Below are 24,102 nucleotides of genomic sequence, written 5' to 3' on the forward strand. Positions count from 1 at the left end.
CGTTTGTTTATACAGAAACGCAACACCCCCGATCGGAGGATGGTACTTCGGGAACCACAGTGCCCGGTGGTACAAACCGCCTGAATGGATGATCATACCAGAAAAACAAACCAAGCTGGGAGTGGTGGAAGAGGGGGATTTGGTGATTTCCAGGGGAAATGCCTCTGTGTTAATAAGGAAAGATGGCTCCATCAGCTTGTCCGGTGTAGTGGCAGTGCTGCTCACCCCGGTGAGCTACGGGGAGTGCGTTTCGGTGGACTCACAGGGATGTGGTACAAACAGCACCGTGTTAGCCCACAGGGTCATTGTTGTATTTCAGTGACGTTGTATAGTGATTACGTATAAACACCTTATGTCACAGGGATGTGGTACAAACAGCACCATGTTAGCCCACAGGGTCGTTGTTGTATTTCAGTGATGTTGTAGTGATTACATATAAACACCTTATGTTAATTAATCAAATGTGTACTTGATGATGTGACACGAACAAAGGGTTTCAATAAAAATTGCTAACAACCTCCTGCTGTCCCTTTTTCATCAGTGTAAACTCTGCTACGGTTCAACCTGTTACCTTTCTTAAATCATGTCACCTTGACATGAAAAACATGTGGAATAGAGGTTGTTATTATATACGTTTACAGAGCTCAATGGTCATGTGGTCATTGATCATATTTAAACCAAACCATGAACACAGTGGTGACATAACCTGCTTCATTTTATTGACTTTTACGGAATACACAGTGTATACAGATTTTTCACCTGACCCTCCTGGGTGTATTGATAGTGAACCGAAAATTGTCATCACTCGGTACCTGGACTATCACTCCTCAATCCCTGAACAAATGGCACAGAAATGCAAAGTGCATTTGCCACAAATGTATTTCTTGCAACCCATGCAGACGGTGCATGTTTTAGCATCCTTGGATCTAGGGCACAGTTGGCATCTCTGTCTCTTCCGTGAAGACACGGGCGACTCCGAGTGTATGCCTCTCATTGTCATCACCAGCGTGCGAGCGGATTCTGCTCGGGGTGTGTGTTCTCTGCGCAGTATGAGCGGCGTTACCAGAGCCTTTCCCAGTTGTCCCAGAAACACCCTCCTGCGATTACGTTTTCCATCCACCCAGGGTGCGTTTCTCTCCATATCACAGAGGCGTTGTAAGCTGACACGTCCAGGATGTTATGGAACATGCCGACGGGCCAGGGTTTGGTCATCCGCCTGCAGCTGTAGGTGGCAAGCAGTTTGTCTAGGTTATCCACGCCGCCTTTGGTGTGATTATAATCCAGGATCGCCTGAGGCTTCATTTTATTGCAGTCGGCGTTGATTTCAGGAGTCGAATGTCGAGTGCTCAGCAGCACAACCGTCTTGTTTCGCCTGGGTACGTACGATATCAAACTAGCTACTTCTGTGAAGCGAACTTCGTCGAGAGGACTTTCCGCCCACGTGCCAATGTCAGTTCTTGGGGTAGCTCCACTCAATTATTTCTGATGGTGCCCAGTAAATCGATGCCGTCACAGCGCAGTCTGCGCGCAAGCTCGTACGACGTGAAGAAATTATTGCATGTAACGAGACGGTGTTCCAAGCCTCGTGTAAGATCAAGAACGACCCTCGAAGCCAGGTTCACCTCTGGCTTAACCGTCGCCCTCTTGCCGGACGTTGAAGGCGTCGCTGACTCTTTGCCGGTGTACGCTTGCATCCTCCATGCGTAACTAGACGCAGCATCGCATGCCACCCACAGGTTTGAGCCCGTACTTAGCAGGCTTGTTAGGCATATACTGACGGAAGGAGCATCGTCCTGGAAAGGAGAAAGGGAGAGAAGATATGAGTAGAAGACATGAATTAGAGCGACTGATATACCTGTAGTGCGAAAGGAAAGGAAAGGAAAGGAAAGCGAAACACTTCCACCACAGTACCTTTGAAAGGGACCATGCGTTCGTCCACTGTAACGGCTGGTCCGGGATTGTAGAGCGCAGGGAGTCGCTCCGACCACTTGTTCCACACCTCTCTGATGGCAGCCAGTTTATCGGGAGGGTTCCCGGCGACGCCTCTGTTTTTCCGATCATCAAATCGCAGTGTTTTCGACCAACGATAAAACTCCTTCAGGGACATGGTCGCTCTGAAAATCGGCCTGCCTTGCTCTGCATCCCATAGGCTCGAGGTCGCTTCGCCTCGAGACCTGTACATCCCTGCCAGAAGAAGCAGACCCACGTACGCTAGCAAGTTAGTCTCATCCATGGTTTTCCACCTTGATCCCTTGCACGTACTCAAACCCTCCCGGTTCGTCTCATGTAACACTATCTGTTGTAGCTCAGTCGTGAAGAACAACATAAAACATGATATAATATCATGGGCGCCGGCGAGCGCTTCACTCGTAGGTCCCTTAGGATACTCTACGACCTTTCTTTCAACCCCTTGGTCTAGAGGCTCTGAGGACCATTCGATTTTCTTGTCCTTAGACATATACGTATCTAGGTGAACGTGAACACTTGCTTCTTCTTCATCTTCTTCTCCATCTTCTTCTTCTTCTTCTTCTTCTTCTTCTTGCCAGTCGCTGTCTAGGTTTGTGTCTGCGTCGCTACAGTGTCCGTAGTCACTCTCATCTTCCTCCTCTGTGCTCTCTATCACATGGTTGTCCTCTACGATCCTTTCCCTAACATCATCACCCTCTGCATCTGTGTAGTCTTTGTCGATAAGGTCTCCGAGGATGCACCCGTCCTGGCCGCTGTCATTTTCACGGGCCTCTGCGCTCTTTTCCCCTACATCACTGTCTTCCGGGCTATCTGCAGTATCATCCTCCTTACGACCCCCCCTATTACACTCAATGCCATGACCCTTTCTTCTAAAGTTGGGTGTAGGTTGAATGGTCTCAACTCCTTTGCACAAGTCATCGTTCTCTCCACTTGAATCCTCCGAGTCACTCCCGCAGGGATCTTTGTTATTGGACGGAGCAAATATCCTATCCAATCTACGTTTTGCTTTCGCCACCTGATCGGCTGTACGATACATGGCAAACGAGACGTCTCAGGACGGTTCGGCTGCAGCACTCAGGCTCTAAATGTATCAACGATGCCTACGAACACATGTAATGATATGGGGCAAATATAATATTGTCTTGGAGTATGGAATGAATGTTATCAGATCTTTTCATGGTATTGTAGTAGAGAGCACAGAGTTAAATAGGAACCCAATACGGGTTCGTGTCATCCACTGCCAGAACATCACAGTCATTACGTGCTATGAAAACCCACATTGTATAGCTTTAACACTCCTGTTACAGGACGCACGTAGTGTACGTTTGAACACATGTGTCGTTCCTCGAGTTTCTTCTTCGATATAGATGACACAATCGAAAGCAGACCTTGTACAACGAACTCATTGCGTTTATTGTATCTTTGTTTCATTTTACTACAGTGCATGCATACACAAAAACTACGAAAGGTCCGTCACGGTTCCAGAGGAGAAGCAACAATCGAAAGCAGACCTTGTACAACGAACTCATTGCGTTTATTGTATCTTTGTTTCATTTTACTACAGTGCATGCATACACAAAACTATGAAAGGTCCGTCACGGTTCCCGAGGGGAAGCACTCGTCATCGGGTCCATTTCCTTCCAGAAAGTGCACCATCCCATCTCGGATGGAGAAGCCGTATTCAGGACTCATTGACGGTCTCTTTAGCTTCCAGAGATCACATACATATTTCAGTGTCTTGAACATCAACTCGCACTTGCTTTCCGTCCAGTGCGTAGAACGGGTCTTAGGCGGTATCTTGGTCAATGTAGCCAGCTCCACCCCAATCTTGTGAAAACGAGCTGATCCTCGAACCTCTCCGTCGACCCCCCCGTCCGCAGGCGTCCACAGTAGACCTGCGAGTCGTGAACACCACTCGGAAAAGAGCTTTCGCTTCTCTATCGCTCCGATCAGCAATCGTCCAATCGAAGTCACACTATAATCAGTCCCGCAGAGTGCCATGAACATGAGTAGCTCCACGCGAATGTTCTCATTGAGCCGAACTTCAGGTTTCACGCGCAGAAACAGATGGGGGCCGCCTCTACACAGCTTGAGAAAGCGAGAGTGGCTGCAAGGGGGTACCCTTCCGTCCATGTATGCCTTAGCTACTTGCTTAAGGCCGCACGTCACCGACTTGTTCGGTTCAGCGGGTACCGTTTCGCGACCTCCCCCTTCTTCGCAGTTCTCAGTGTCACGCTCGTTTGACAGGGTGTCACAATCAGCGCTGGAGTGTTTCCGTTTCCTCGACACTGCTGCAGCCGGGTCGCATAAGGTCGACTCCTTTGTCGACTCGAGGCATAAGGTTTCGAACAGAAACTTCACCGCGCCGGTGTCTGAGCGCTGTTTGGATTTGCTCTTCCTGACTTTACATTCTAAGTCCACAATGCTGTTTTGAGAATGGGACTCGACGAACCTGTCCAGGAAGGAGACGTAAACCGAACCTCTGATCCCACCTCGATAAAGGTATTCAAACACATCATATATAGCCAAGCCTCCGTCGTCTCCTACAACATGTTCGAAAGCCTGGTGTTTTTCCAGAGCTTTGGTCAGCATACAATGCTCTCCCCTGTCCAGGTCGCACAGGATTCTGAAACACTCATTCTGAGGGTCGTGATCTCCCGGGTGAAACTGAACGGGGCCTCTGGCGCCTCGGTGCTTGGCTCAGTGAGCAATCCTCCGAAGATAGAGTCGTGCATCACCCGATCCTCCCGGTAGCTCAGGTTATCCAGCTGGAGGACCAGACCCTCTCGCCCGCTCGCGGTAAGTACCCGCGACTAGATCCAAGTCTCCCGTACACACCGTAATCCCTCCTTCCAATACGTTAGCAAGCTCCATGAGAAGTGTGTCGGCTTCAGATGTCTTACATTTTAGGCACGCGTCGCGTAGTGCCACGACGTCCTCCTGTGTCACGCGCTCTTGATGGAAGGAGACCAGCGCCTCGTTTCCGTTGAGCGAAAGGTCTACGCTCGAGTCGCCCCATTCCGAGCCCGTGACCAGGAACACATTTTCTTTCATACCCATGTCTGCGAGGGTCTTCAGCACCCCGTATTCTATGTGGCGTACATTTTGTCTGCAGAACTGTACATGCGGCGCTATGACACGAGCAGATCTGAGCTCTCTCACGCTAGGCTTCTGTACTCCCGGTCCATCCTTCACCAACACTAGGCGACGGCCGCTCTCAGCCTCTTTCCTGTAATACTCAGCCAGTCTTTTGGCCATGTTCAGCACCGACACTCCATCCTCGCCTTCCACGTAATCCTCAGCCTTCACTTTGTGAATCACCATGAGATGATCTAACAGGATCCAATCTTGCAGATCCTTGGGTTTACGGATCACTTCGAAGGGCGCCACGCTAGGATTGGCGAGCATGGCGTGAATCGCCTGGTGTTTCAAGCCCATGGTGAATGTTGTAGGTGAAACCTTTTACCTTTTGGTTACGCTGAACTGTTTTCATCTGACACCCCTCTTTATAGTCTCAAAGAGAGTCTATCCTGTCCCCGCCTAGGGGACGGTAGTTTCCTATACTCTCTTGCACACCCCGTCATTGGACAAGGAGGTCGCGACCTTGGCTTTTTCTTCATTGAACATGGCGTTTCTGTAGCATAGGTCGTCGGGGTCCACTCGGAATGCCTTGGTGTGTTTACTGTTAGTCACTCGAGCGTTTACGCATGCTGGCGTCAAACAGTTGAGCACATTTTAACCATGGGAACGTGTTGCATAGGCTCCTGGATATCATGGGTCTAAGGCAGCTAGTGATCGTGACCGTATTCGTCCCAGGCCGTATTATCACCAGATAAGCGCTCGACCGTTCCGCTGCGCCTGGGTACGTGAGCGAAAACATCGTCCACGTCAGCCACAGCTGGGCATTGTAACGCCATAAGGTGTGTTTGTGCAATATGTCGTTGTTTCTGGTTTTCAGTTCCAGCAATGCCAGGGTTCCTTTCACCTCATCGTAAGCCACCAGATCCACTTCGGTGTAGAAGCTTTTATCTCCACACAGAGATTCACAGCCGTCGACGCAACCGTTGTGATACGTGTAAAACGAGCTACTGTCTCGGCGCCTGTCAGGTGTAGGCACACCTGCCACTTTGAGCCCCGCGCATACAGGCCGGAGACGCAGGGCCGCCAGTTGAGTCAGTATCACCCGCGAAACGGGGCCTACGTCGGCTGAGGTTTTTTTCCCCATTGAACACGTCTTTGCACTGCGCGTCCACCAGTGTCCCTATGCTCGCGGACATGCTATTTGACGCCCACGCGCGACGACAGGCCAACAGGTTTATATCTCTGTGGCAAAGCGACTTCAATAGGGATTCCCTTAACTTGTGGGCACAGGCTTCCGGGGCGTTCAGACTAACGGCGTACTCGTGTGCCCAAGGGAGCGACGTATCAGGGTTCTTGTTCACCTCCAGAAGGATCTTGGTGAATAGATCCATGCATATCATGTTGGGGCGAGCACGCGTGCGTATACGCTTTCGGCGAGACGCAATCAAGTCCAGTGCCCTGGTAATCCCCTGCACCTTATACCAACGGTGATCCGCGATCGATCTTGCGGTGTCCCCTGGTTTTGAACTCGATGACCGAATCAGGCAGCTTCATCGTATTAAATGTTTGGCGCCGGACAACCGAGAGGTGAGCTACGATCTCCTCGGTCCACACCTCACACGTGAGAAGCTGAAATTGAATAGCGACCGTTAAGGTGTCACATAATCGGAACGACGCGAGTAAACTTCGCGCAAGCAGGCCACTTCAGGCACGAAGAAGACGGACTCCCCAAGAGCAGGCATGCAGCGCGGCAGAACAGGTCTCGTGGGAGGCTTCGAATCCCTGATTTCCACAGGGAAGGAACTGCTAGGTGGTGCGAAGACGACGGCTTCGTCTCATTCCATCCTGAATTCAATTCGATTCAGAGGAAAGCTCGGTGCGGCCATAACCATGATCACCTCCATGACGGTGTATTCTGTATTTGTACGAAAAACGGCCCATAGGGGTGCACTGTGTTGTTATTGCCAATTGGCAAAACAAAGTCCTTATAACTGCCATTACGCCCCAGTATCTCCCAGGGCTCGCGTTCGTAGGCGTCCGCGTCCGCATACTCGCACAGCCGGTACACTCTCAGAAGCAGTGTTTCATCATCCTCATCATCGGTCTCGACCGTTTGTAATTTCCTCGCAATCACCTCGGGTACGTACTGGTGCAGACGGAGCTGTGTGAGAGTGTTCCATATAGAAGACAGACCCCCGGAGGCTCCCTGCGTAGGATGATACTCGTTGGCCCATATGTGCAACGTGTCAACCAGGCATCCTAGCATGTCTACCCTAAACCTTCACCCTCAACCTTCCAGATCCTTGCAGGTTGTATACATCTCATGGTGAATCCCAGAACCCTGAGTGATAGGATCTGCACTCTCAACAGGCATTTGGAGCACGTGGTATGTCAAAGTAATGGTGTCATCGTAGCTTGTGGCTGGTGAGAAAGCCAGTCGACTGTCCCAAACTCATGGAACCTGGAGTCTCGCTCACAAACACCCCCACTGAGTTGTCAGGTGCTAACTCATCGGTCAAACAGTGCAAAGCGAACGTACGAGGCACGAAAGAGTGTACTTGGAGACGAGTGTGCATGTCTAATGTGTTCAACAGACAGCTGTACCCCGCTTGTATTCTGTGCATCATCAGGTTTGGCAGACCAAACGCTGTGCACACTACTCCCAAATATTTCGTTTTCGGTGGCCTTTATGAGCTCATATGCGGTACGTCTCGCCTGACTAGGTAGGTAGACTGTCTATCAGGAGCTCTGTGTGGGAGAAACCATCGTGAGGCGGTGTGGAAAGGTTTATCGCAGGTACGTCTGTTCACCGATTTTGCCGTCCAGTGTTTTTGGTATTTACTATGCGCTGGTAGTGCACCCCCTGGGCCACTTTAGGGTGCAGTTTCACCCCTCCTATTTCCAGGTAGCATCTTTGCCTCCGGCGTGTTCTATCCCCAACTGCCATTGAGTGCTAAGGTTCATATTATTGCCGCTCATAACGTCCAGTATCACTACTTCGGCATGTCCCTGTGTTCTGACATGGTGGTCCCATACGCCGTTGCGCGCGGGGCGGGGTAGTCCTTGCGAGGGATGGCCGAGGTTTTCCGTACGCTCCCTTTTCTTAGCGCTGTAGACAATTGGTGCTCTGGATAGCATTTCGATATTTCTTGATACCTGGTAATTCATTTTGTGAAATGCAGCCCTTTTGGACTGATGTCGCTGTTGCTAAGAGAAACCTCTAGACTTCCACCTGGTACACTCCCCCCGTGCGTTTGAGCGTTCAACGCTGTGACTAGGAAGAGCATCACCGCTAGCGTGAGCAGCTTGCACTGCCAGTCGCCCCTCCCCGTCGTGTAGCTCGACATAGCGCGGCTGCTCCGGGACGATCACCGCTTCACGCTGGGGGGCGTTATCCTGCAAGCCATCATGGAGCTCTTGTGTGTTCAACTGTATCTCCGGCATAGACGCTCCGCCGCCTTCCGAGGTATGGGGATGTTCATTGTCGCAGGATGGGCCTGGGGCGTGCTCGTGGCCCGCATAGGATGTGTGCTTAGGGTAATACATTGCCATAGCACGCTCTAGTATGTTGCCGCCATACATCTCCTCAGTGCTGCTGTACTGGATGAATGGGTTAGATGTGTTGAACTGTGTATCGTGCTCCAACAGCTGTTTCACTACATCCGATGTGTTTATGACTCGTGAGCTTCCTGCACCGGTGCTGCCGCTGGCCTCAGCCCGCTGGGTGTCAGCTCCTCTACGGCTATATGGGCTTTGGGGGTCGTAGAACATCACCTCGTTGGTCGTGAAGTACAATGCCTCAGAGAATCCGCTATGGACTGGTTTACTTACAAATAGGCCGGGGTCGTTGTTCATTAACGTGTCACCGGCCACGTAATCCTCGTCCACACGTTAGCCGCTTCATAGAGCCTCAGATCCCTTGTGCCGCTTCCTAACATGACGCTCAACGTCGACCAGTGTTCTGCATGTGACAACCCTGTACTGCAAAACGCTGATATAGCAAGCTCAATGGTCGAGACCCGGGGCGACAGTGAGTCCATGTCATGATATTCTCGGCCCCATAGGCTCCGTGCGGCACGGCTGCGCTCCCGCTACGCGTCGGTGCGGACGTGTGCTACGCTCATGGCTAACTCCATGCATGCTGTACGGAACTGCAGTTCGTCGCGTTGTAACTGTGAAGCCCTGTAGGTCTTAGATATAGACATGTATGGCAAGAGTGACAAAATATCACCCGTTTGTCTCTGTGTACTAGCAGTGCTCGAGAAAGCGCCGGGACTCCACTCTGGGTGTCGTCCGTATACAGTGTGGAACAAGGCCTCTGGTGTAGCGCACACAGGTCCTTCAGAGAACCTAGCACTCCGATCAGCACCCTGTTCACGATCTCCGGTGTGTAGAGGCGAGCGTAAGGATTTGTGAGCCAAGAGCTTAAAGTGAGCCAGCCTGAGTCTAGAGTGCTGACCACGTGCAGCATGATCGACCCTGGTACGTTCACCTGCTCCAGAACTATGCAGTCCAGCCGAGGTTGTAGTGAGTCGCTCAATGCTAGTGCTCGAAGTGTATGGTGAGATGCTTGCGGACTGAGGTGCATCAGCATGACTTGTTGTCGTGCCTTATATGTTCTCACCGCATTATGAAGAGTTTGTTCCAGGTACAGCCTGGGGATCAACGTGCTCAGAACAAGGTCACCGTATTCAAGTGTGACATTTCCATTTCCCGTATCTTTACGGGAGAACCGTGCCAGGTCTCCTGTTGAACACGGTGGTTTAATGTACGTTGAGCATCCTGTGCCTCGTGATACAGACAGTTGGCTTCCACGAAAGAATACAGGGGCTCAGGTTTTCTAGTTTCGAATGCGTCAAAGGTTGGTGTCCATGCTGCTCCGCTGTGTTGTCCTGTGCCCACGGTAAAGTAAGATGGTATGCATATGCCTATCCCCGAATTACTTTGTCTGTCCTGATATCTCCACCAGAGTTTAAGGAAAGTCATGTTGGTTCTGAAAGGCTCATCCGCTCCATACTGAGCATCCCCCGTGTGACAGGCAGGTCGCTTCGACCCACTCAACGTCCGTAGCAAATGATGAACTATGCCGTTGGTCTCCTGCACGCTTCCGTGAAACGTATATGGTTTCCACTCAACCAAGCTTACAAAAAGCATCACAAAGTATGGTGTGTGCAATGTTGCCAGATGCTCCAATCTCTTCAGGTCACCATCGTTCCACTCTTGTCGAACATGCCCGGGCTTGATCTCCAGTTTGTACTGTGAAGCATTGTCGCTGAAGTAAACACTAGCTCCATTGCATAAAACACAGGAATCATTGCCATGACCTGTCCTGAAAAAAACACTCAATCCCATGGTCTTAGAGAGACCTGCATTCTCTGAAGTATAGAAATAGTCACGGGCTTTGGCTTTCCGAGCATGTTGTTCATCATACATCTGTCCATCGCCGGCATGGAAATTGCACAGATACGCAATTGCTTCTTCCGTTGACCTAAACGTAGGTGCAGTGTGATTATAATCCAGGGCTCTGATATGTAGCGCATTAGCTGCAGTGAGCCATTTTTCAACTTCATCCACCTCAGCCATGTCGGTTGTCATTGCTGGTCTTGGTCATGAAAGCTACTGTGCTTCTATCAATTAAATACTGCAGAAAGAGGACTCTCTCTCTCTCTCTCTGTCTCTCTCTCTCCAATTAAATACTGCAGAAAGAGGATCCTCTCTATATCTCGCTTTCTATGTTACTATCAATTAAATACTGCAGAAAGAGGATCCTCTAACATGATATCTCTCTGGGTGCTGTAATGCAAACCCACACTCTCCTGTCCTGTGTGCAACAGCAGATGTATGGCTCCCTTATGTTGTTGTTCCACATAGAATCTGTTTAATATGATTTGTGTACAGCACTCAGTTCATGGCATGAGGATACCGAACCTTCATATATTTAAGTGCGTTTCAGGTGCTTGTAGTACTGGCGATAAATCAAGGCAAAACAACTGTATCAGTTAGCTAGCCTTTTATGTTTAATAACACATCACAACACAGTACAGGTATTGTATGTAGATTGAGTTATATCAGCAAATGGATTTACAGACACCCTGGGTCTACAAATCACATAAAGACATTACTGCGCTATTAGTTTAGTTGGCATTTGTCTTTCGCTTTCCCCTGACACCTTTACTCCGGTTTGATCTCATCACAGCATTGTTTGTGAGGCGTGTGACGCGCTTCTCGTACCCGACCATAAGTACGTAAAAGCACATCATCTGTATAGCGTCTCGTATGGGCTTAGGGTCTACAATAACAGCCTTTGATATTAGTACGTCGTGTAGTTCTGTGCTTGTGGTCATGAGTTTGATCGTCGGCACTGTATCTGCATTGACCTCTGTTGCAGTCACCATGTCGTAAGGGTCCAGGTGTATCCCTGCCATCAAACCCGGCACTTGTTTTAGCAGGCCATCCAAATCGAGTTGAGACATTTCCAGTTCAAACCTGCATGCTCCTTCCTCCTCGTGGTGGTGAAACAAGCTCCAAAGCTTTGCCTGTGAAGGGCCGGCTGCCTCCTCCTCCTCCTCCTCCGAGCCCTGATGTGAGTGCTCATGTTTGAGCCACTTGGTGTTAGGTTGGATAGAAACAGACTGAACCGCATCAGTCATAAACTGAAAACTATCTTGCACAGTTGACATAAGTTTCCAGTACTGGCTGTGGTCGAAGGAAATGTTATAGATCTCATCCAAGGCTGCCTGGATATCTTGGTTGCTCCTTTCACGGTTCACCGACATTCTGTATTGTAGTGAGTGTTCCGTATGCATGCATGTATAGCGTAGGCTGAATTGGTCTCCAGTCGTCTTCGCCCAGGTCAGCACCTGATCTAGGATACCCAATAGATGTTGATCCCTGAAGTCTTCCGTGTTATTGCTCCTGACACAGTCTTATATGTGCAGTGAATGTGCTGAATACAAAAGTTTGTATACTGTATACCTCTACAGGGCACTGTGGTCGCGGGCCCGGGGAAGAGGGGAGGGCGATTTTTAAAACGCCCCCCGTCTCCGTCCTCAGTGTCTGCGAGCTTGGATTTTCCCTTGGAGGACAGCGGTAGGGTTACTCCTGTGGGCCTGGTACGGGTTCCAGAGGCCTGAGGTGATCCGTCCCGACCTAACTCCTCCTCCCTCTCCCCTAGCCCTCGCGGGTCAGAGAGACCCCGGCCTCGCCGGAGAGGGGAGAGGAGAGAGATAGAGAAAGAGAGGGGAGGAGGGGATAGGGGGGAGGAGGAGATAGGGCGGAGGAGAGAGGAGAGAGAGGAAGAGAGGGGAGGACTAGGCCCGCCCGTCCTCCTTCTCCATGTGTGTGTGTGTGCGTGTGTTGGGAGAGCGGAGAGAAGAAGAGAGGGGAGGGGAGGATAGAGAAAGAGAGGGGAGGACGCAGGTCCTCCTCCTCCTCCTCCCCCCACCTCAGGGTCCTTGTGTGTGTGTGTGTTGGGAGAGCGGAGAGAGGAAGAGAGGGCGGGGAGAGGATACTTGTGGACACACCAACATATTTAATTGTTTTTCAGCTCATTTTAGCAATATTATGACTGAATTGAGCTGTTTTCATCATATTTAGTAGACTTTCACTCAGTTGCAGCTGAATTTTTAGTGTATTAGTATAGTATTGTATAGTGTATAACCGTGAATCAGCAGCATATCTTTATTGAGAGGTCACGTTGCCCCCTCCTATTTATAAGGTAATATATTCCTGTTTAGGCCTACTTATGAGGTAATCATCAGGAAAACTTCTTTTTTATTTGTATCAACATGAGCTGTTGGAGGTTTTTGCCATTTTATTTTTACACAAGCGAATTTTTTTATTCACTTGTGCAGTTATAAGATAATCTTTTTATTATGTTTGCGCTTCCTTTTAGATAAAATGCTTTTATTTTGAACAAAACTCTAACCGGAAGTGTTGCCACTTGCGGCGGAACCAATGGGCGGAAAACGTTTTATGATATTAGCTAGCTGACAGGCTGGCCGTGTGTGGAGGTAACACACAGTCGTACTCTCCGGTGTATCGTCTGCTTTATACAAACGTAAGTAATCAATAATCAACTGGGCTTAATACGCTTAACATATCGTTTCTGTATTTGTATTCTTTTAGCGTTACATAGCAAACGTAGCACAACAGTTCTGGTGCCAGGATTTTAAGTGTATCTAAGTTAGCACGATCTTGGCTGTCACATTAGCACTTTTGTAACAACTCATGCTAACTTAATATAATATGTGGGATAATAGCAAACAGTATTTCTGAGATTTTCCTTGTGTTTTCACACTAAACACACGCTTGTGTTAGCAATGTTTACCTAAGAGCTAATGCTAACGGGCTCCAGGAAGCCAGGTTAATGTTTGAGGGAAAAAGAAAAACAATAAATACGTCTTTGAGGATTAGCGTCGTTAGCTTCCTAACTGAAGTTTAATCAAAACACCACGTCAGTTTTTAATGATAAAAATAAAATTATTCAATAAGCGTCTTTTTCCCGACACTGCAATGTTAATTACACAACTGCTCACTAAGGTGGATGCAGTATTATAGTAATGGAGTTGTACTGGCAACATTATAAACTGAGAACTATTTGAAAGACTATAAATCTGACCAGGCATTCAGTGATAGCTGATTCATGTATATACTTAGGATCACAAGAGTACACAGATTCACCTGTTCTTATTAATTGCTAATATAATAATTATTATTGCGTTACCCTGTGAGATTAGGCACATGTGGGCATGTTACGTCACACATCATAATTTGACTTTGCACTTAGCATTCTTACTGCCAGACAAGTATGTGGGCATTCAGGATGTGCAGGCCCATTCAAGTGCTCATTTTTTCATCAGCTCACCTTTTACACAGATAACTCCTCTCTCAATGAAATCACATGCAGCAGAACCTGATTCTCTGAATCAGTTTATGCTGAAATTTAGGTATTTAAGCAAAAACAGGCAAATGTGTGACAAGGAGCAGCTTGTCACACATTTGCCTGTTTTGAAGTTTCATCAGATTGCTAAAGAGATTGAGTTATGTAAGGTTTGAAAAACATGGGCTCACTGAGTTCACTGACCCCCAGCTCTAACATTACGCATGCACTGCAATCTAAGCTAATCCATTTGCACAATATGGAAAGGCCTTACCTGTATTGTACAATGTTTAAAATGGGCTTCTGTTGTTTTTTCTAGTTTTGCACAGACACAGAGGAGGATGTCTGAGACTGTAAAAAATCCTTTTCAACACCTAGTTGAGCCTCTGGACCCTAAAGATCCAACACGGCAGTTTTTCAATCTCACCAAACTTAAAGATGCCAGATATGGTAATGGCAAATATTAAAGTATTGTTTACATGTGATTGTATGGCTTGGTAGTATGGCTTAATAGCTGATACCTGAAATGAGCTTGACTGTTCTTCTGCTCTTCAGACCGTCTGCCGTTCTCCATCCGGGTCCTTCTGGAGTCAGCTGTCAGGACCTGCGATGAGTTTCTAGTGAAGCGTTCGGATGTGGAGAACATCCTCAACTGGAAGCACACCCAGACTCAAACTGTGGAGGTGCCATTCAGGCCAGCTCGTGTCATCCTCCAAGACTTCACGTATGCCTTTTTTTGTCCTGAGGGTCATTTTTGCTTGAAAGAAAAGGAAGCACTACCAACACAAATGAGTTTTTCATTCTAGTCTACACATCAACTGTAGGGGGAAAAAATGACCAGATGAAGAATCAGAGCAGTTGTCATTTGAAGTGACACCCCGTGGTGACATACTACACTTTACACATATATGCATTTTTTTTGACTGATGCCCTATGTAGTTTTATTCTGCAGTATGTTTTGTTTTCCTCCCTGCTCTGTGCAAACACATATTGCAGATTAGCTTGCTGTATTGTTGTCATGTGACTGCTGGTCACAAGTGAGTTAAGCATTACTTAGAGCTTGTCTTGTGAGGGGTCCTAGTTAAATTTATTATGAGATATAATAAATCCCATGAGGGTCCCATATTTGCAGCTAACACTTGTGATATCCAGCTTCTTTTGGTTTTGTTCAGTTCTGACTAGGAATGGAACGGTTCACTAAATCCAAGGTTCGGTTCATATCACGGTTCTAAGTTCACGGTTTTCGGTTCGGTTCAGTTTACAATGTTTTTTCAACTTTTAACACTCTTGAAATATCAGATGAGCATAATATACAAAGCCTAATCATCCAACATTCAACATATTAAGAATCAGTCCAGTGTTTCCCCTATCCTGCTTGTGAATGCGTTGAGGTGGGGAAGGAGCTCATGGCCGCTGCTTGCCGAGGACAGTAGCCTGACTGCAGAATGATTTCACGTCAGTCTCCTAAAGTCACCAGAGAGAGTCACTAGTTGATTTTGACAAAAAAGGTTTGGAAAGCCGCCAAATGTAGCGAGAGAGACGCCAAGTTGGCAACACTCGTCTTTATGTTGTGGTAAAAATGCCTCCCTGCATTACTTGATGCGCATGTCCAGAACTGAACACAACACGCGCCCCGAACCGAAACACGTGTACCGAACAGTTCTGATTTTTTTCTGAACCGTCCCACCCCTAGTTCTGACAAATAAAGAATTACTCTGTAAAGTGGTGCCTTGACCTTTGCTGTGTCTTTGCAGGGGTGTTCCTGCTGTAGTGGACTTTGCTGCCATGCGTGATGCAGTGATGAAACTAGGTGGTGATCCAGAAAAGATTAATCCAGTTTGCCCTGCTGACCTTGTCATCGACCATTCCATTCAAGTGGACTTTAACAGAAAGTAAGGCCAGGTGTTTCAGAATCACTCCATCATTGCGGCACCATAGCACTGTCACTTCATAGATGATTTATTATTCTCTACTGAGCCTTTAATGACTGCCTAAATCACTTGTTTTCCTCTAGGTCTGATAGCCTTCAGAAAAACCAGGACTTGGAGTTTGAACGCAACAGAGAAAGATTTCAGTTTTTAAAGGTATGGAACTGTCTTAGGATCTGTTTTTTTTTTTATTTCAATGTGTTTTCTAAAGTGATCTCTGTTCTTCCCAGTGGGGCTCTAAAGCCTTCAGGAACATGCGAATCATTCCTCCTGGTTCAGGAATCGTTCACCAGGTGAACCTGGAGTACTTGGCCCGGGTGGTGTTTGACCACGAGGGGTTCTTCTACCCTGACAGCCTGGTGGGCACTGATTCCCACACCACCATGATTGATGGCCTGGGTGTATTGGGCTGGGGTAAGATGACAACATAGGTGTCTGACATATCCCCTTTCAATGTCATCCTATCTTAGAAACATAATATGCACGTTATAATTGCGTAATAGTTCACATAGTCATATAGGGGCCTTTTTACATTGGGGACTAAACCACTGACATCTGTTTTTTTTGTCTGCAGTAGGTAATTAGTAGGGGTGGGGCGGTTCAGTAAAAAAATCCAAACTGTTCGGTACACGTGTTTCGGTTTGGAGCGCGTGTTCAGTTCGGTTCTGGACATGCGCATCAAGTAATACAGGGCGGCATTTTAATCTAAAGCAACTACTGATTCTCTCTGGTGACTTTTGGAGACTGACGTGAAATCATTCTGCAGTCAGACTACTCTCCTCCACAAGCAGCGACCGTGAACTCCTCCCCCGCCTCAAAACACTCACAGCTGGTCAGTCACTGTGGCTTCACGCAGCAGGTTTAGCTGCAGGCAGAGCAGATAAACCCACACCACTCTGCGTCCAATCGTGCGCAAAGCTGCTGCTGGTCCCATCAATGCTTACAGAGCGGGATGTAAATAGCATTTCAATGGCAAAAATAAAAAGAAACCCACGGACATCAGCACCGTTAGCTTAGCCTAGCGTAGTCATAGAGTTCAGGCTATCCAACTAGCATGTTGTTCTCTGTCCGACGGTGGGAGTTTGTGCGCACACATGTCTCCATGCGTGTGTTTGTCTGTGTTGTTTGTGCGCAGACAACAGCGCTGAATTGTAAACGCACAACCACACAGAGACAGAAATGACATGCTGCTGTGCAAATAAGATGAATAACATGAGTTGTTTAGTTTGTTTAATAAAAGAACAAGGTGTAGACCTGTTCTATAGGAAAGTTTATCTTAAAAGGCTTCTGTTAGGATCTGGTGCTATATAGAAATTAAAAAGAAATGAAATTGATTTGACCTGATATAATGATAGGGGAAACACTGAACTGATTCTTAGATATGGTAAATGTTGGATAATTAGGATATATATTTTGTGCTCATCTATGGTATTTCCAGAGTGTTAAAAGCAGAAAAATCCTCAACAATGTGAACCGAACCGAACCGAAAACCGTGACCTCAGAACCGTGATACGAATCGAACTGTGGATTTGGTGAACCGTTCCACCCCTAGTAATTAGCATTCACTCAGGACACAACATCCAATTAAACAGTGCTCACATCTGACCATTCAGTGTTGACTCAAATAAAAGATGTAAAATGTTACCAACATACACATAGTTTCTGGTCTACATACTGTTTTCTGCTCACCTTCAGGTGTGGGTGGAATTGAAGCAGAGGCTGTCATGCTGGGTCAGCCTATCAGCATGGTGCTGCCTGAAGTGATAGGTTACAAGCTGCACGGGACCCCAGACAAGCTCATCACCTCCACTGACATTGTCCTCACCGTTACCAAGGTGATTAAAAATATTTATTACAGTTTGTACAGCAGGGTTTGTCCTACTAAGCATGAATGTTTAATTGCTCTTTGTGTTTCAGCACCTCCGCCAGGTGGGCGTAGTTGGGAAGTTTGTGGAGTTCTTCGGCCCGGGTGTGGCGCAGCTGTCCATTGCTGACAGAGCCACCGTCGCCAACATGTGTCCAGAATATGGAGCCACAGCAGCTTTTTTCCCTGTGGATGACATCAGCATTCAGTATCTGGAGCAGACAGGTAACTATGAGTTTATGCTTTCTTCACATTTAAATCAGGACTGATGTGGGATTATTTACTTTATACCTTGTTTGTGTATTTCCAGGACGAGAATCGGAGAAGCTGGCCTACATCACAAAGTACCTGAAGGCAGTTGCCATGTTCAGAGATTATAATAATGTTTCACAGGATCCAGATTTCACTCAGGTCAGTCTCTAACCCCGCTTTTGATGGTTTCAAGGCAAAGAAATGTGAAGTAAAATGAACCACCATTGGTTCCTGTCTCTGTCAGGTTGTACACTTGGATCTCAGCACTGTGGTTCCATGCTGCAGCGGACCCAAAAGACCTCAGGACAGAATCCCTGTTTCTGACATGAAAGAAGATTTCAAAAGCTGCCTAACAGCAAAGGTAGGTTCTACTACAGCCTCATTTTTTACATTTAAAATCAGAATCAGAATTCCTTTATTTATCCCTGAGGGGAAATTCTTTCTGGCCAAGTGTAAAAAAAATAGATTAATAATGTAAAACATTCATGTTGTTTCCTATATGTGCTGTTTTCAGCAAGGATTCAAAGGTTTCCAGGTGGCCCCTGACCGTCACAGCACTGTAGTCCCCTTCCAGTTCAATGGAAAAGAGTATACACTGAGTCACGGTTCAGTGGTCATCGCTGCCATCACCAGCTGCACCAACACCAGCAACCCGTCTGTCATGCTCGGAGCAGGTGGGTATACACGTATTGATGGATTATCACATTTGATTGTGATTGACTGACAGACTTTTATTTCAGGACTCCTTGCCAAAAAGGCAATAGAGTGTGGTTTGAGTGTGAAGCCGTACATAAAGACCAGCCTGTCCCCTGGCAGTGGAGTGGTCACATACTACCTGAAGGAAAGTGGAGTAATGGACTACCTCTCTCAGCTGGGGTAAGATGCACTTATTTCTATAGCATTAGAAACAAGATCTGACATGCATGCACTGAAAAATTTAAGATTTTGGAACTAAATAGTGACATCAGCTGAGCTATCATAGCCATTCCAGCTGTATTAAATAAGTGACCTTATTAGTGGTCCCCATAGCTGCTATTTACAGTTTAAATATTTAAAGATATATTTTTAGAGTATTTTATTCATTTATTTTTATTCTGAGACCCATGTTAGGTTATATTTTTTTGACAGAGCTTGCATTCAAGGACCATTAGGAAGTTTCTATTCTATGGTATGCATTTTAACCCTAAATAATTAACCTTTGGTGGTTCTTAGGGTTAAACTGTGAAACTAAAACTTATCTACTCACAGTCCAATTTTACCACTTCTAAAAAATCTCTGTTTGTCTCTCCTGTTAGCTTTGAAGTCGTTGGCTACGGTTGCATGACATGTATAGGCAACAGTGGTCCACTCCCAGAGCCTGTGGTAGAGGCCATAACACAGGTACTAATTTTATGGGCACGTCTTTGCTGTATCATTCCACTTGTTTGACTCTTTTCTCCCATCATTCTTATTTGAGAGCTGCTATGTTTTTTTGTTGTTCTCATATTGTTTAAGGTGTTAACATGCTCTCTACTCCAGGGGGATCTGGTTGCTGCAGGCGTCCTGTCTGGAAACAGAAACTTCGAAGGGCGAGTCCACCCCAACACCAGAGCCAACTACCTAGCTTCTCCTCCACTCGTCATAGCCTATGCAATAGCTGGTACTGTGAGGATAGACTTTGAGAATGAGCCTGTTGGTGAGTAGGGTACTGTGCAGTCTTTTTTTTTTTTTTAAATCAACAAGAGCTTCAGGAATTTATTCATCTCTCCTTTTGTAGCCATTAACTCAGAAGGCAAAGAGATCTTCCTGAGGGACATCTGGCCCACAAGGGAGGAGATCCAGGCTGTGGAGAGAACATTTGTCATCCCATCTATGTTCAAGATAGTCTATGAAAAGATTGAGGTAGTGCAGTCAGTTAGGAAGTGCAAGGTTTCCAATTTGAAATACAGTGTGACTGACAAGAATCTTTTTGTTTCTGCAGAAAGTGAATGAACGTTGGAACTCACTGGTGGCTCCCTCTGACAAGCTGTACACCTGGGACCCCAAGTCCACCTACATCAAATCTCCACCATTCTTTGATGGCTTGGTAATTTAAATTTGACCACTATTACCTAGCTAGAGGCGAGAAAACTTTGGGACAGAACCTGCTTTGCAAAGCAAGAATAGAAAGGGTGGTATTAAAATATCTTCTTGTTCTCATGAGCCCCAATATTGGGTATCATTGCATCCCTAAACCTTGCTGCCTTCTCACACACTTGATGTCACACTGTTTTCATTCAGGTCATGCAGCTGCAGCCTCCTAAGTCTATAAACAAAGCCCATGTGCTGCTGAATCTCAGCGATTCAGTCACCACGGATCACATTTCTCCTGCAGGGAACATTGCCAGGACCAGCGCCGCAGCACGCTACTTGACCAGCAGAGGGTGAGTAAGCTCACTGTCATTTTTTCTGTAGGGCATTTTTGATGAGCTACTGTAACTGTGATTTGTAACAGTAAAGTCAATGTTATCTTGGTATTGTCATATTCCTCTCCGTTTCTACAGTTTGACTGCTCGAGACTACAACTCCTATGGCTCCCGTAGAGGTAACGACGCCGTCATGGCCAGAGGGACCTTTGCCAACATACGCCTCTTCAACAAGTTCCTCAACAAGCAGGCACCACAAACCATTCACCTGCCAACTGGAGAAACGGTGAGACTGAAGCACCTCTTCACCACTGTGTTAAACATGTGCACATGTGAATGAAGAGCTCTGTGTGGGTCCCAGTTCCTTTATTCAACCATCACTGAAGTTTCTAAACCCATGCAACATTACTACATTAGACCATCTCCTTACAAACCAAAACAAAAATTCACATTTTTCCGGAACTGTTAACCATGTGATCGCTGTCACAATTAAAACTTCACCGCTGCCTAAATAAATAAGGAGTGTGACAACTGGTTGTACACTAGTTTTTGTGATTTGTGATTCATCATTAATTTAAAAATTAATCATTTTAAATGTTAGCTGTTTATAGTTATTGGGCAAGGCACTTTACCTGCATAGCCTCCAGTGTACTCATTGGTGTGTGCGCTTTTTTTTAACAAATTGCCAACTTTTGTTAGCTGTTGCAAACAAGAATGACATTTTGAGGAGTGGTACAGGATTGTTGCCAAGATGATTAGTAAATATGAGCTGCATGTGATGTGATGGCTTACTGACCTTTTCTTCCAGCTGGATGTGTTTGATGCTGCAGAGAGGTACCAGCAGTCCGGCGTCCCTCTAATAGTACTGGCAGGGAAGGAGTATGGCTCAGGAAGCTCCAGAGACTGGGCAGCAAAGGGCCCCTTCCTGCTGGTAAGTGTCACTCCTCATCAGTCCCTCTGTAAAAACATAATTTCAGATGATGAGTTGCAGCTAAGAACATGTTTGTTTGCAGGGTATTAAGGCTGTTCTGGCAGAGAGCTATGAGCGCATCCACCGCAGTAACCTGGTGGGCATGGGTGTGATTCCTCTGGAGTACCTACAAGGAGACACCGCTGAGAGTCTGGGGCTGACCGGCAGAGAGCGTTATACCATCATCATTCCTGAGCAGCTCACGCCAAGGATGCTCGTTGACATCAAGGTAAGTACGCTGTGGACAGAACAGAGACATGGCTGTAAGTGTGGCACATCACATGACCTGGTGTCTTTTTGTCTCACAGCTCGACACAGGGAAAACATTCCAAGTGAGGATGAGGTTCGACACGGACGTGGAGCTGGCATATTTCCACCATGGAGGAATCCTCAACTACATGATCCGAAAAATGTCTCAAAACTAACATGTTTAACATTTTAATCCAGGAGAACACCGTCCAAAAATAATCTAATCAAGAACTGATTTACATTCATCACAATGTAATCCCTTGTTGGAATGCTGCTACGACACTCAGTGTTGCGAGTGACCTGATATATGCAATGGGACCATGATAGATTGAAAAATGACAACCAATAGTCCTGAAGTATTTCATTACAGCTGATCCAATGTAAAAGATCTGACACAACTGCTCACTGACCTAAAGGTGGCAGTAAAGCTCCAACTGAAGCTGTATCAAATTTGAAATTAAATTTGGGGAAATTGCTTAAGGCAATTATAGTGTCTTGCCCAAGGACATGCAACAGTGACTAGGGAGGAGTTGGGATTGAACCACCAACCTTCCGGTTATGGGACAACCCTGCTATACCACTGAGCCACTGCTGCCATCAAAGTTGTCAGTGGCTGAACACATAGTGTGTGTTATCTAATCCTTTGTGCACAGTAAGGAGCAGATAAAGCACAGTTACATGTGGTGTGGACCTGTAAATCATAAAGGAAGATAATAATACGATACTGATCATAGTAACGGTTACCTGCAGCATTAATGCCATTCCCATTTGTTCTTTATACATTCCAGGTGTCATTGTAATTCTTTTTTTTTCTGTTCATGTCATCGCCTTAACTGAATTGTACCCTGATTATAAAGACTGAATATCATGTTCTTTACAGTCAGAAAGCAAAATACTGATACACTGAATAAAAGCTGATTCTTTTTTGAACATTAATTTCCCTTGTTATTTTATTTTGAAGGGCTTCTTATTCAGCAGTGCTTTGATCATTATTAATAGAAATGTTTTTAAAGTGCTAAGAATAGGAGCCTCAAAATTGTATGTTTTAGTTCCATAAATATCCTGGATCAGTGTATCAGTCCTTGAACACTGATCCTGGAATTTATGTCAAACAGATTTAAAAAAAGCTTTGCTGTCTGCAGTACAACTGCTGACACATAAAGCGGAAGTGGGTACTTTGTGGTTTATGTATACTTCCTGTTGTGAATGTAATGGCTCTTTGTACCTACTAGACTAGAGGATGATTGACAGACATGTGACTGAGGCCCGCTCCCACATGAATACACACTAAACAGATCTCTTTTAAAAATCATAATGTTCCCACCTTAGCTGCACATTTGTAGCTAAACCAGGGCACATGGACTGATAATGGGAGGGTGCATTATCAACTGAAGCCTGGCAGGCAGGGCTCATCTACTGAACATCTGTTACTTCCCGTGGTCATTATATGCACATATTTTAGTTTTGTTCAACAGAGTTGAAAGAAACGATCTAAAACTAACACCACAGCTATATTTACAGTTTGTCAGCAACAGTGCCTCTGCTAAAGGACAAGAAGATGGAGAGGTTTCTTGAAGAACTGATGAAGCTGCTCGGATGAGCAGCACAACATCTTCAAGAAAACTCTACAAGTCCTACTCCTCCTCTACAAGGAGTGAAGATTGGTCTGGTTGCTCTGTAGGTAGTTTCCTATAGGTAGATTTACAACAACTCTGTGTTAATGCAATGTGATTGTGCTGGGTAGAGCCTGCCAGGCTTCAGTTGTTTCTGTTCAGTAGGTTTAGTTTGCAAAGACACAGGCCTGCATTGTTTGCATTTGGCTAGATCAGGTTTTGTTTGTGTTCCACAAGGATGTAACAAGGATATAATCCTAATCCTGTTCTGCACACAGCCAATACCTGCTCTACATCTCTCACCTCTATATTCTCCTTCAACACACCATCTCCCTATATTGTTCATATATGTTTTTTTTTTTATAGAATCAACCAATTTAATTCTTATTCACATGAATTATTATTATTATTACTATACATTTATTCTCAACTCTGGCAATGTCCTATGAAAAAAACACTCAAATCTAAATTGTAATAAATTCTAATAATATAGTTAACATAAGTCAAATATAGATAGAGAAGATTGAAGCAAGGCGTGTATGATGACCTGGATGACTGAGAATCTTCATCAACAAGTCAAATATAGTACATTCTTATAGTGAAATAGACCCAAGCTAATAATAATAATATATTGATATAGGCAAACAGTTAGGGGAACTCTGGCAGATAACCACAGCGAAAACAGAGATGGATACCCGACTGTTATGTGAGGTGTAGGTTTTTAACAGGACCCAGACACAGACAAAAGTAAAGTTCAACAAAAAGGGAGCTTTAATTAAAGCTAAACTACAACAATGATCAGAGGAGCGGGAGAACAAAAGGAGGGCTACTGAACAACAGTGCCAGTCAAAATGCAAAAGACAAAAAATACCAAAAACACAAAAGAAAGGAGGTCAAAACCAAACCTGAGGA

General features: G+C 46.1%; 1 protein-coding gene and 1 pseudogene across 1 annotated transcript; one reads left to right on the forward strand and one right to left on the reverse strand.

The window, feature by feature from the left end:
* Positions 1-820: 820 nt before the first annotated feature.
* On the reverse strand, positions 821-3,004 carry LOC114435950 (piggyBac transposable element-derived protein 4-like; annotated as a pseudogene).
* A 9,966-nt stretch (positions 3,005-12,970) lies between these two features.
* Positions 12,971-22,513, forward strand: aco1 (aconitase 1, soluble). Its single transcript, XM_028406804.1, has 21 exons — positions 12,971-13,108; positions 14,250-14,380; positions 14,486-14,654; positions 15,685-15,822; positions 15,945-16,014; positions 16,089-16,272; positions 17,554-17,693; positions 17,776-17,947; positions 18,033-18,133; positions 18,219-18,335; positions 18,489-18,648; positions 18,715-18,850; positions 19,270-19,354; positions 19,493-19,649; positions 19,731-19,855; positions 19,935-20,039; positions 20,234-20,376; positions 20,497-20,644; positions 21,167-21,289; positions 21,372-21,557; positions 21,637-22,513. The coding sequence occupies exons 2-21, from the start codon at positions 14,272-14,274 to the stop codon at positions 21,751-21,753; spliced, it is 2,685 nt and encodes an 894-aa protein (XP_028262605.1). The 5' UTR covers positions 12,971-13,108; positions 14,250-14,271; the 3' UTR covers positions 21,754-22,513.
* The last annotated feature ends 1,589 nt before the right edge of the window (positions 22,514-24,102 follow it).

Source organism: Parambassis ranga, chromosome 5, assembly GCF_900634625.1.
Source record: "Parambassis ranga chromosome 5, fParRan2.1, whole genome shotgun sequence".
Lineage (NCBI taxonomy): Eukaryota > Metazoa > Chordata > Actinopteri > Ambassidae > Parambassis > Parambassis ranga.